The sequence below is a fragment of the Petaurus breviceps genome, unplaced genomic scaffold (genome assembly GCF_028583685.1).
Source record: "Petaurus breviceps papuanus isolate PSGF00001 unplaced genomic scaffold, PetGlider_PUasm1.0 65, whole genome shotgun sequence".
In the NCBI taxonomy this organism is placed as follows: domain Eukaryota; kingdom Metazoa; phylum Chordata; class Mammalia; order Diprotodontia; family Petauridae; genus Petaurus; species Petaurus breviceps.
The window spans coordinates 1,767,906-1,781,106 of NW_027186436.1; the positions used below are offsets into that span (position 1 = coordinate 1,767,906).

Sequence of the window (13,201 nt, forward strand, 5' to 3'; positions counted from 1 at the left end):
CCAGTTTCTTTTATTAAGTAATGCAAAATACAGTACTAATTGGGACACTGCATGCATCATGGACGATATAAACGCAAGCCTATGGAAAATAGGTGACAAAACGCCTCAATTATGTTTGAGGTAGTAGACAACTGAGAATAGGAAAGCAGAAACACGATGGGCTGGGAGAACAAAATGCCTGCCTCGCTTTGTGCAGCCAGGTTTTACTCAGAAATAGAATATTATGAAAGACCTTGGGGCTTGTCTCTTTTATACTTTTAAAAATAGACTCTCCCCTCCCCCCTGCCCTGCCCCTTTTCAATTCCCTTTCCTTTCAAGTTTTACTCAGGACAGTTCCTGGGATTGCTTTGTTCTGTGGTTTGTGGAAATTTCTATCTCATTGTGTGTGTGTGTGTGTGTGTGTGTGTGTGTGTGTGTTTCTCTACCACAGTGGCTCCATCCTTTCCCTCTAAGAGGTAGGCACAAGTGGCCCTCATGCAGAAAAATAAAGGAGATTTTTGTTTGAAAATGCACTCAAAGGGAAAAGACAGCTCACTGTCCTGAGAGCTGGAGGCTGTGTATTAATAAATACCACTTTTCTTTATAAAAATAGTTTAGATCTATAAAAGGGAGTTCATCTCATAGGTGGAAAAGATGTTTGTGTGAAAAAAATGCTCTTGGTGCTGCAAACTTTTTATCCCCAGGGGCAAATGGGTGGGGGTGGGGAAGAGGAGAAAATGTTTTCTCCCTTTCTCTCTCTCTCTCTCTCTCACTCTCACTCTCTTTCTCTCTCTCTCTCTTGCTGGACTCTGGAATTTGTGGCCCAAGCATTCCATATGTGATCCTTATTGCATTCTGGGGGAGGCTCAGTTGAGGAGGGTCCCATAGAACTGTGCTTTGGTCAGACTGTCCTTCCGGCTCAGGCCGGTACTCGGAGTCCGTTGGAACTGCTGTTGTTTGCTGTGGATGGATGGGTGGAGGCCGGGCTCCTTGGAAGACAGGTGGATTTCTGGGGATGCTTCCATGGAGCTTGGCTCCAGGGAGCCGGCTGAGCTCGCAGGGCTCACATTGGCATAGCTGCTACCCAGTCTGGGACTGCCCTCAGGGACAGGGCTCACCCTGCCATCCCCACACATCTGAACTGTGAGCCTCTCACTACCAGCCTCACTGGGTGCATAGGTAGGCAGCTGGTCCGGTGGGCGGCCCGGGCTTATGTTCAGATTCATGTTGCTGTCCTCAGGAAGGAAGCAGGAGTCTACCAGCTGGCTCTGGGAGAGGTCATCTCCCTCTGAGAAACTGTCTGCCTTGTAGCTTGGGTAGATGGGGCTGGCCCGGCTGTCTGCCTTCTTGCCAGGGCTGCCAGTGAAGTACTGCTCAGGGAAGCTGTGGGGGGAGATACGGCCAGCCTCGGGATAGGAATAGGCACCGATGTCCTCCACGGTCAGGGACCGCCACCGACCTGGCAGCTCCTCATCTGAGCGGTGGGTGCTACGGCTCTCACTGCGAAGCTTCTGGGCCACCAGGGCCTGCTGGGTCTCCAGGGTGGCAGGGAAGCGGAAGGGATCCCCAGCATATGGGGACAGCGTCCTGACAAAGGGGGGTGTGGCTTGACCCTCGGGGCCTAGCTCCACATGCTGTGGGGCCTGGACTGTGGCAAAGCACGGGCTGCAGGGCCTCTCATAAGCCGCAGTCGCCTGTCGGTTGAAGATCTCATCCCGGCTGTTCAGATAGATGGCCTGTTGAGAAGCCGTCAGTGTGCTGGCCTGGGCATGTTCTTTTTCCTCTGAGGTTACGCTGAAGCTAGAATAGGAGCTGGAGGTGGGCAGGGAGGCCACGTACTCAGGGAAGGCCTCATGGGAGAAGCTGGAGTGGAAACCATCTTCCTCGGCCGTGCTGTCAGTGGAGTGCTGGGACCGCAGGAAGCCCACGTCCTTCACCTGCATATCCATGCTCGGCCGGCGGTCCCTCCGGCGTTCCTCGGGGCAGTAGAGGGCTGTGTCGCTGCAGTAGATGTCTGACTTGAACTGGGTCCGAGGGCTGACTTTCTCAGTTGCTTCCCGGAAGGCCAGGTCCCTGGCAGAGGCATTGGACAGGTGGGAGGACAGGCTGCTAGGGTCAGGCTTGTCCAGGACCTGGGAAATGACGCACGTGGGGATGGTGTCAGCAAAGGATGGGTGGCAGAGGGGGGCCGGCAGGCCACAGCCATGTTTCTCCATATGGAGACTGACCCGTTCCTGAAAGTCAGATGGCAGCTGGAACACAGGGAGGTGAGGGAGGGAGGGGAGAGAGGGAAAAGACAAGGGTCAAAGTCAGTCTCAGCATCCAACCAGGCCAATGTGGCCATGATACAAACCACCAGGTAGTGCTCATAAAACAGTATGGGGTCATGGTGAAGATCGTTGGGGAATATCGTCTAAAACAGAAAACCTTTGGATATTTCTGGGATGCTCTGGAACTAAACCTAGGTTTCAAGAAAAAAGTTCCTTTCTACATCTTTGTCGGCCTTTCATTCCATTACCAACAAAGGAGTCCAATATTCACGAACAGCATGGAAATATTAAAAAATAAAACAAAAAACCAGAATGCTGTTAGGGTTTTTAGGCAGGAACCTAAAGGTCAGGCATTGGGAGATTCGGGTTCTGCCAGGGACTTGCTGGGAATCCTTGTTTCTTCCCTCCTTCAGGTCTTAGTTTTGCCATCTTTAAAATGACAGTGTTGAAATCAATGATCTCGAATCCCCATTGCATCACTGGTATATATGATACTAAGGTCTCTTTCTAACTCTAACTTCATTAACGTACAAAATCTAGTCTTTATCTGCTGCACTTAGCTCAGTGCATGTCACATAGTCGCTTAATAAGTGATTCTTATTAATCTATTCACCTTCCCTACTCTTTCTCTGCCCCAATATGGCTGGGGCATGGGATTCCAGACCAGAAGACTTTGGCAAAGAAGGCTTTTTTGCCTTTCCAAACACAGAGTCCTTTAAGATTCCCCTTTGTTCACTGCCCCCAGCTCATCCCCTAACTCATCCCACCTCTAGGCACAATTCTCATCCCATCCTTCCTCCCCCTATTCCTCTCCCCCAGTCACCTCCACCTGAAATAAGGCAGGTAATATTGCTGACACCATAGCCAGGGGCAGGCTCTGCCAGCAGCAATATTAGACACAACAGCTACAGATGCAACAAAGATTGAAGGAAGAAAGGTAAGTGAAATGAGACTGATGGCCTCACCACCAAGGACAAAATCAAGAGAACTGTGCCTGTAACACCCCAGGGGTGTGTGTATGTGTGCATGTGTGTACATACATGTGTCTGAATGTGGGTACATGGGTATCTGAGTATGTGCACATGTATGTACACATGTGTCGTCAGAGTATATTGTGTGCGCACATGCACACGTATGTATATCTGTGTGTGTATCTGTGTGTGTATGTGTGTGTGTGTGTGATGTGGGGTTGGCACAGTGAAGTCATCACACTACTGTTTGATCTATTTGTCAATGCTCTGCATGGGTTCCCTTGCAGATATCCCAAACAGCTTGATTTATCAGGAAGAACACGACCCTGGTGTTTGTGACATTGGGGTTTGAATCCAGGCTCTGCTGTGCCCTAACTGGGGGACCCTGGATAAGTCTTCCATAAGCCTCAGGCTCATTGTCTGCAAAATGGGTATCACTCAGCTCCACTGAAAATGGGAAGAAGCGTGAGCTATTCCTTTTATACTACTTCAAGGATTTGTGATTTCCTTCCACTGACACAGATTGCAATCCATTTAGTTCCTTATAGCTGGCAATTAAAAGAGTTGCTTTGGTAAAAAAAAAATGTTGACTGCTCTTCTGTTGATGAGGGCTAGAGAAGAGACCTGTGATATCACTGTACAGGGAGCTCCCGGGTGAAGGAATTCCCTTTATCAGGGAAGAAGGTTAGTACCTTTTCTGCAAGCCATATATAGTCTTAAGAGAGTGGCCTGGCATGCTGAGAGGTTGAGATTTGCTTAAAGTCACAGAGCCAGCAGGATCTGAACCCAGGTTCTCCTGACTTTGAGGCCAACTTGCCACCTACTACGTCCTGATGTCCCTCCAATGACAATGTTGATGATATAACAAAATAACAAGGGTGAAAAGTTTAAAATGGTGTGATAAAGTATGCTGATTACAGCAGCCTCCTAAACCATTTACTAAGGCATGGGGGAGGGCTGTGATCTATGTCAGAAAAGAATGGATAATGGAAGAGAGGACAAAAGTATCAAATTCTTGAAGTATTAATATATATATACACATGTGGGTACACATGTTATACATGCATGTGTATGTGTACATATACATGAAAACATGTAGTCGGTGTATTGTGTACACACATGTTTATATATGTGTATATATTGTTTTTCTGCCTTTCTTTGTAACCTCAGCACTTAGAACAGTGATAGAAACTTCATTAATGTTGGCTTTCTTGTTTACTCTCAGAAATTTGATTATGACATTCTCAACAGTGGAAAACTGCTGCTATTGGACTTAGTTTGGACTAACAGGTTAGTAGAACTGGGCAATAGGAGATAATGAGGAAGGGATGGAAAGGAAGGGGGACAGCACATATGTAGTAAATTGGTGGGAGGGAGATGAGATGACAAAAGACTGAGATGGGAAGGAGAGGGAGTGGGAGAAGGTAAGGAATGGGTGGGAGAGGTCTCTAGAAGGTGGGTGCATTAAGAGGTAAGTGGGGAGGGAGAGACCATCGAACAGGACAATCCCTCTTTAGTCAAAAAGATTTCCTAATTTTCGTGAATCAGGCTACTGATGACCCCACACTTATACTTACTTAGTTAATATCAAAGGCTGAGGGAAGAAGCAGTATGAGGGGAGGAAGGCCCAGGGCTTCTTATAAAGGAGGGACCAGGCCACTCTAGAGGCCCAGTCCAATCCAAGGTAAATTACTTGGGTGCCATTTTCCTTGACTAGAGGGCCCAAGACTTAAAATAATCAATTCCATTTCCAATAAGGTCAAACCAAAAACTGGTTTGACAACAGCTTGGTATAGAAAGTAGTAAAATTAAAAAAAAAAAACATGGGTTCAAATCCTGGCTCTACTATTTATGGCCCCATCCTTGGATAACAGACACATCCTGTGACACTAAACATAATGGAAGCCTTTTTAGCCTGGCAGGACTTGATAGAGTTCACTAGTTCTAGCCTTCAGGGCTCAGGAACACCTCCATAGGCCACTTCTGAGAGTCTGTCCCTTCCTACACCAATGGTTCCAAACTCAAATAGAAATGGTCCCTGCAGGTTACTTAGAAAACTACAAATGAACATTGTCTATGTTGTATTTTTACTTATTTTGTTAAACATTTTCCAATTACACTTTAATCTGATTCTGGCCACACTCTGCGGCCTGCTGTGAGTTTGACATATCTGTCCTAGATCATTAATAATGATTCTAATAATGAAATACTTATAATAAAAATAGCAAATGGTTACTACTTCAGGGTCTGTCTGTTCTAGCCTTGGTTATTTGAGACCAACTGGATTAGGAATTTAATACTCCCAGGCAGAAGAAGGATTTTCCAGCACTTTTAGCCCCCTTACAGGGCCAATAAAGGTCTTGTAAGAGACCTGGGATTTTACCTGGGGCTTGACTTCCAGTTTTCCCTTTCTTTATGTACTGGTGTCAGTTAAGGAAAAGGAGAATCGGGACCCTCAAAGCTTCCCCCTGCCAGGTTCTCTGCCCTGAGCCCCCTGCTGCGCCCGCTCAGTGGAACCCTGCACCTCAAGTCCCTGCCCCCGCCAGATGCCGTGTCTGGCTGGGGTCGGAGCCCAGGGAGGTGCCACACAGCACCCCCGCCAGATGCCTGTCTGGCTGGGGTCAGAGCCCGGGAGGTGCCACATAGCACCCCTGCCAGATGCCATGTCTGGCTGGGGTCAGAGCCCAGGAGGTGCTATACAGTGCCCACAGCCCAGGCAAAGGCACAAAGCTTGGTCACGTTACCTCCGACACCGCGGGGGACCTGTCGTACGTCTTGCTGCACTGAAGCAGCTGAGCCGCTAGATTGCAGTCCTTCCTATAGAGCTCCTAAAAAACAAGAGAAGGCTGATTGGCACGTGGGGCTCAAGGAGGCCCATTGTCAGTAGTGACCAATGAGAGTAAGGCTCTTGGGGAGGAAACAGCCCATGGTGGATTTCCTCTGCTCTGGGCATCAGCACTGGAACTTGGCTTCCCCAGAGCACAGGGGAATTCTTTGTAGTACAAAAACATTTTAAAAAATCCTTTTTGAAAGAAAGCAACATGATTAATAATTGGAAAGTTTTACACAGAAAAAATCACAACTACTGTCATTTTCTACTAAATATGTGAGATCTTGGGCAAGTCCTTTCCCTTCCCATGTCTTTATTAATTTTGTCCAATGAAGGAGATGTGCTAGCTGATGTTTAAGTCTCCTTTGAACTTTAATATTTTATGTTCTAAAATCCCTTTGAACTTATATGTTCTAAAGTCCCTTTGAACTCTGAACTTAAATGTTCTGAAAAGGATTCAGGAGGAATTGTTATCTCATACAATTTAGAACTACAAGGGATCTCAGTAGTCATCTGGTCCAGTCTCATTTTATAAATGAGGAAACTGAGGCCAAGTGCCCAAGGTTATACAAAAGATGAGGAGAAAAACTGGGATTTGAACCCGGGTCCTCTGATGCCAAGTCCAGCACATTTTCCCACTGTACCTCACTGGCTCCCAAAGGATAATCAAATAAGGAAGAGACCAAGAGACCCAGGAGAGCCACTGCATTGCACTGACCGTCTATCTAAGACTTAGGGGAACCTAGGAGAAAGTGCAGGAGGAAGACAAAGACGTATGTGGGGGGACTAGAGGAGACTGGGGAACCAGGCCATTCCAGCAAGCTAACCAAGGGTCAGTTTAGTCTCCTGGAATTCCTTGTAGGCTGAGATACGCACCTTGTTGGTCCACCTGGGGTTGGAGCACCTCATCTTAACTCCCTCTGTAGCACCCAAAACAGCATCCCTCTCTCCCTGTGTGCCCATGACCTTCTAGCTCAGACTGGCAAGGTCTGTCCCAGGCTCCTCCTCTGCTCAAGTCCCGATAACGGAGCTCTAAATCCTCTGCTTTTAATAAAGTCCTTGCCATGGGCCATAGAAGCATCATTTCCTCTTCCTGAACTTTCGGATTTCAGACTCACAAAACCTCCAGTTTGGAAGTGACCTCAGAGGTTCTCTATTCAGTCCAATTCTGAGCAAAGTTCTCCTTTATAACCTCCTTGTACCACACAAGTCCAGCTAACGGATTCCCAAGAATGAGGTGCTTTTTCCCCTTGGTTCTGAGGGGAGGCGGGATAGAGAATGTGGGTGTTTCCAAATTATTCTGGGTTCTTTCTAAAAACGACTTGAGGAATATACTCAACAGAAGCAAGATGGGAAGGGAAAAGAGACAGATGTGCTTGTGTTTCTCTGAGAGGTGACCTCTCCTGCTGTCAGCTGGGCTTAGGAGTGCCATCGTTGGGGTCACTCCCTATTCATATCATACTATTCCAGGGAAGTCACATCCTAGGAGTTAGTGGTGCAGGGGAAAGGACACTGAATTTGTACTTAGATTCAGAAGGCCATGGATTCAAGTTCTGACAATGATATTTACTTACCGTAAACAGTTTTGGGTAAGTCAACACCTCTCTGGGCCTCTATTTCCTCCTCTACAAAATGTATGAAATAATACTTAGACCTGTGCCTAACAGATCTGTTGTGAGTAAACCATTCTTTACAGCAAGAAGTTCTATAGAAATATATAAGCTATTATTTTATTTCTATTATTATTATTGTTGTTATTATATAAAAGTGACAGATGAGAATATTGGGGAGGAAATGAATAGGGGAAAAACTGACTTTAATGTCATCCAGATCTAAGCCAATGAATCTATGTGTCACTATCAGCCTTCTGGGTGCTGGGAAAACAGATGCAAACAGTAGGAACACCAACTATTAAATTTATAGATAGATTTTAAAAATCTCTGTTGCATGTGCACATAATTTTGGCTGTTACCCTCACATAGCTGTTTGATGGGCTTGGATGGAGAGCTACCCCTGGTGATGACTCAGTCTCATACCCTCCCCCCAAGTTGCTATGGAAACGAACTCCATCCAAAGCTCATTCCTTATTTCAAGGCTTGATGGTCCCAGCATAGTCCAGAGGGCACTGGACTTGATATGCCAGATTTGACCCTTGGACAATAAGGGCATCCATCATGTGGCATCATCCCTTGGCAACCCTGCCAAGAAGCCACATTGGTGTCTTCAGGCCACTTCACCCATCCCGGGCCCTTTCTCCTTCTCCCTTCCCTCCTATATAGCTGGTGAAACTTGACCTCTTTACCCACTATTATCTCCACCCCCACTTCAATCTAAATCTGCTCCTGGAGCCTTCATGTACACTTAATATCAAAACCTGAAAAGAAATTACACCAGCTTCTCTGAAGATACTGTTATCTGGCGAAAAGAGCATTGATTCTGGATCAAGAGAACCTAGGTTCAATGTCATGTTTACCCGCTCTGATTCCTTTCTGTAAAACTAGTACTAGATAAACTTTGAAGTCCCCTCCAGCTCCAACATTCCATGAACTTCCTTCAAATCCTACAAATATAATAACATGGAGCTTCCCAGTAACAGGGGTCCAAGTCTTCAGTCAAAAGGATGAAATGGCAGCTGTCTGGGCACCTGCTAGCAGGTGGGGAGAGATTTTCTTGGCTATCAGGCCGTTATTGGTGTCCCTGAAGTCACTCTGTAGATAACTGTCTAGATTAACTGTCCATTTTACCTATGGGCAAGGCCAGTCCTGATTCATGGCAATGACAGTCATTTTGAGGGGGTGGAAGGCTGAGATGGGGCAATCACTTTGCAATTAGAAAAACCATTCTATTTCAATATTTTCCCCTGAACTCAAAACTTTTTTTCTTTCCCTCCCTTTGGAGTCTGGTATAAGACAACCTCCCCCAAAGCTAGAATAGCTGTTATGAAAACATTTTTCTGACATGTTCTAGATGTGTTCTTGGAACTGTCCTGTGACAATTAACCCTTTGACACCTCATGAGTGACCACAGAACTTTACCAAATGAGAATTCCCTCAATATTCCTCCCGCAGCCAAAATCTTGAGTTCTCTTCCCTCAATTTCCTCATCTTGTAAGAACTGGGCAGACTTTGATTATCAACCATAAAAGAGTGTCTGTGTGTGTGAGGAGTAAATACAATGAATGGATTTCCCCACAGCTATCATGGGTACCTGGGGAAGGGTTCCCAAATCAATACTTACATTGTCCTCTGACAACTTATCTATTGTCACCTTGGCTTCTAGGAGGTGGTTGTTGAGGGCTACAATCTCATGGCTCAGGGCCCTTTTCTCCTCTTCATAGTGTTGACCCTGGGCAGAGAAAGGGAGCAATGGTCAGTGGGGTTGCTCTGGGAGAAAGGCTGCTGCTGAGGGCTCCCTCCTGCCTGGGGGGAACCCTGGGAGAAAAGTGCTCTCTGTGCCGAGGGCCTCATTGCTTAGGGGAAAAATCCCAAGAGGTCTGAGGGAACCTTGGGAGGTTACCTGGCTGGCTCAGTGTCCAGGTGAAATGTAGAATGGTTTATACACAGATAAGCAAATTTGTCAAGTACACAAAACTGGGAAGGAGGGATAACATATTGTTAGATGAAATAATCAGGTTCCAAAAAGTTATGACCAAGCTGGAACTGGTTTGGGGTAAAAGGTGAAATCTTGCAGGTGTTTATTTAAGTTCCGAAAAGCAAATGACCCAGTGGGCGAGCTCAGTCAAGGTCACCTGGGTTCATGCCCCCCAACTAGCCCTAGGAAACGATAAGATTATAAATTCCAGAACAGTTGCTCATCTGTTTCAATAGAGAGAATTTAAAGTACTATTATAATAAGAAAAGTCACAGCAGAACATTTTCTTCATGAACCTGGAGTACAATCTTCCTCAAATGCACATACCACCAGTGGGACAGACACATGAAGGGCACATACATAGAGGAACACATACTTAGGAAACACGTAACCACGGCACACAGATAGAGAATACATGTGGCCGATGTGCATGGGTGGAGACTTCAGTATGACAGAGCCAGTGTCTTTGTTCTACTTTCACTGGGCCTGCGCCCCAGTTGTCTCTGCCAGGAGGTACTCTCTGCTGGGTAGGGACGTGGAATCTGCTCTTTTCTGGACATTGTTTCCTGCTGGTCTCCTGAGACCCCTGCTTTACAGTGCTTTGCTGTTGTGTGGTCAATGCTGGATGCTGCCAAGTACGTTTTCACTGGGGAAATTATTTCCAGATTCTAGCTTCAGCTGGACTCAACAGCTGAGACACTGCCTTTTCCCCATGGTAGAAACAGCAGACTTTGCCATCTTTCCTTTAGCTGAAATTTCAAAGACTTAAGGTACGCCTCTTTTTGAAAGGCAAAGAACTCACATACTTCATCACTAGACTAGAGAAAAACCCTTAGTAGATTGGCTTTTCTCCTTCCACTTGTAAATAGTTTGTTAGTTCTCACAGCCATCATTGTAATAGACATTTCTTCTCCCAAAGGACATCCTGCACCACAAGCATCAAAACCCAGTCTTCCCACAGGAACCAAGCTCAAAGAACACAGAATAACCAGTAAGATAGTAGAGCCCTCAGACTTTAGTGTACTTTTTAAGCCCAACTTCCTGCTTATCAAAGACAAGATTTCTGTCAGAAACCTCAATCTGACTTGGTTTTAAGACATTCCTTGTAGCTCATATTGTATATGGTTCAAAGCCCTTTATGGAACCTGGGGTCACATGAGGTCAGTTTCCCTTTGTCTCTGCCCATAGTGCAGAGTACATAAAACTCTAAATAAATCTCTGAAAGAAAGGCTGACAACTTATAAACAAAGGCTCACAACTAAGGTCTCCTAAAACATTATCTCCATTCCAGCATATGTATTCAGTATGCAATATGAGTATCAAGTATGAGGTAGCTTTTGTTTCACTTACCACAAAAAAAAATGCCTATGATGCTAAGGTCTCAGAGAAGCCCATAAATTAATACAGGAGCACAGAGCACTCAAATATGCTTCCTCTCTCATCTCCAAGAAGAGAACTGGGGATGCTCTCAGGGCCATTCAAGCTAGTCCCTCTCAGTCTCCTACAGTCTTCTCAAGCCTTTGTCATAACCATTCTGTGGTTTAGATTCACTGGCAAGGTAAACTACTTTGGAGCTTGCTGAGAAAATAAATCTTTTCTCATTGGACTTGCACTGTATGAATAATGCACTGGCTTTACTCAGAAAGTGGGGAAACTCCATGGAAACCAAACAGACTATCGCCCTTCTCCAAGGAGTATGGCTATTTTGTAGGAGTTTTGCAAGGAATTCCACCTGCTGCTGGCAACATAAATTTATTCCCTCAGAAAAAGTTATTTTTGCTAAGACACTGTAGTTCTCACTGTCCTGGCACTCCTACAACCTCTATAGAGTTTTCAGACAATTCTCATTTTCTGTCACCATTGAAACGATTTAATTCTTGAGCATTCGACATCTATTCCTATATTTTTAATCTGTGGTCCAGAAATCCAAATCTTATTCTCAGGTATCACCTTCTTAGATGGCTGTTCACTGCCTGAATTGATTTTTCTTTTCCAGATCTCTTGCCTTTTTTAAAAAATAGTATTTTATTTTTTCTCCAATTACATGTAAAGACAATATTTTAGCATTCATTTTTTTTTTTTACAGAATTTTGAATTCCAAATTCCAAGATGAGTTCCAAAATCTCTTGCCTTTAATGGGCAAACAGTGAGTGTAAAAAATACAACAACCTGTAGGTCTTCAGTCTCTTGTCTAAGAATTTGTCATTTTGGGCAATATTTCCTGGGTTCCTTCTGGCTACTCCCAAGTCATATGTGACCACATGAATCAAAGAAGTGGATACTAGTTAGCCAAGCTGGCAAATCCTAGGAAGTAAGAGCCTTAGCCACATAATCTAGGAAAACAACATCTCTATTGTTATCAGGTTGACATATAGGTACTGCACTACTTCTAAGCAAGAAGTCCCTAATCATTCCTATTCTTACTCTTACTGATAGTTACTTATCACTTCTGTGGTTCTACTCTGTCATTCCTTGGAGGACTAGTAACCCCTTCCTCCATGTCAGCTTCCTCCTCTCAGAAGGAGCCTCAAATTTATCACGTGAAAGGGTGGCACAGTGAATAGAGCACCAGCCTTGGAGTCAGGAGAACCTGAGTTCAAATCCGGCCTCAGACACTTAACACACACCACACACACAAAACTAGCTGTGTGACCTTGGGCAAGTCACTTAACCCCAATTGCCCTCCAAAAAGCAAAAAAAAAAAAAATTATTACGTGAAAGAGAGATAAGACTCATTCTGTTTGGCCACAAAGGGCAGAACTGGGCACTATGGGTGCAAGTCTGAGGGAGGAAAAGCTTCCTCTAGGTGAAATGGGCTGCCCTGGCAGGAAGATGACTTCCTCTCTCACTGGAGGTCTTCAAGCTGAAGCCAGATAATATTGAGGAAGAGATTCATATTCAGGCATGGTTTGGACAAACAGCCTCTAAGATAACTTCCAATTCTAGGATTCTGTGTGCCAATGATTGGGAAGAGTAATTAAAGGTTTATCACAGCAACTTTGCATTAGAGATCTTGTTTACAGCAATTTACCCTCTCCCAAATGCCAAAACCACAGGCAATGCTACCGTCTGCACAGCCTGAGCTGGAGAATTTATGAGCATAAAATATACACATTTCTTTCAAAGCTTGGAAGACATAATTTGATAATCAGTTTTTGGCCAGAGGGCCCTTTCTGATTTCAATAGAGAGTTCTCTATTCTTCAGACTGCTGAGTTTCCTGTCACAGGAATCATATGCAAAAAACCCCAAAAACAAAACACAAAAAAATTTAAAGCTGGAAGGTACTAGACTGACTAGTTCAACACTCACTTGACAGAGGAGCCTGAGGACCAAAGAGCTTAGATCAACTGTATATGTTCACCCAGTAGGTTTTGGTCACAGCTTGCACTTGAACCCTGGTCCACTGGCGCTTGTCCAGGGCTCCTCCCCCCAACACTATGCTACACTGAAGAGTGGAGAACATAAGAGGCAGAGATCCTGGAAGTTGCCAGACTTTTTCTCTTATTCTCACATAATCTCAGTGAAAAAAAAAATCCATCCTCCTCTATCCCCCCCACTA

General features: G+C 45.1%; 1 protein-coding gene across 1 annotated transcript in view; it reads right to left on the reverse strand.

The window, feature by feature from the left end:
* Nucleotides 1-13,201, reverse strand: part of BEGAIN (brain enriched guanylate kinase associated) — a 73,034-nt gene continuing 59,833 nt past the window's right edge. The window contains exons 3-5 of the mRNA XM_069103903.1: nt 9,288-9,395; nt 5,965-6,048; nt 1-2,231 (exon numbers count right to left, since the gene is read on the reverse strand). Of these exons, the coding sequence (XP_068960004.1) occupies nt 846-2,231; nt 5,965-6,048; nt 9,288-9,395 (1,578 nt within the window). The 3' untranslated portion in view covers nt 1-845. The remainder of the gene's footprint in view (nt 2,232-5,964; nt 6,049-9,287; nt 9,396-13,201) is intronic.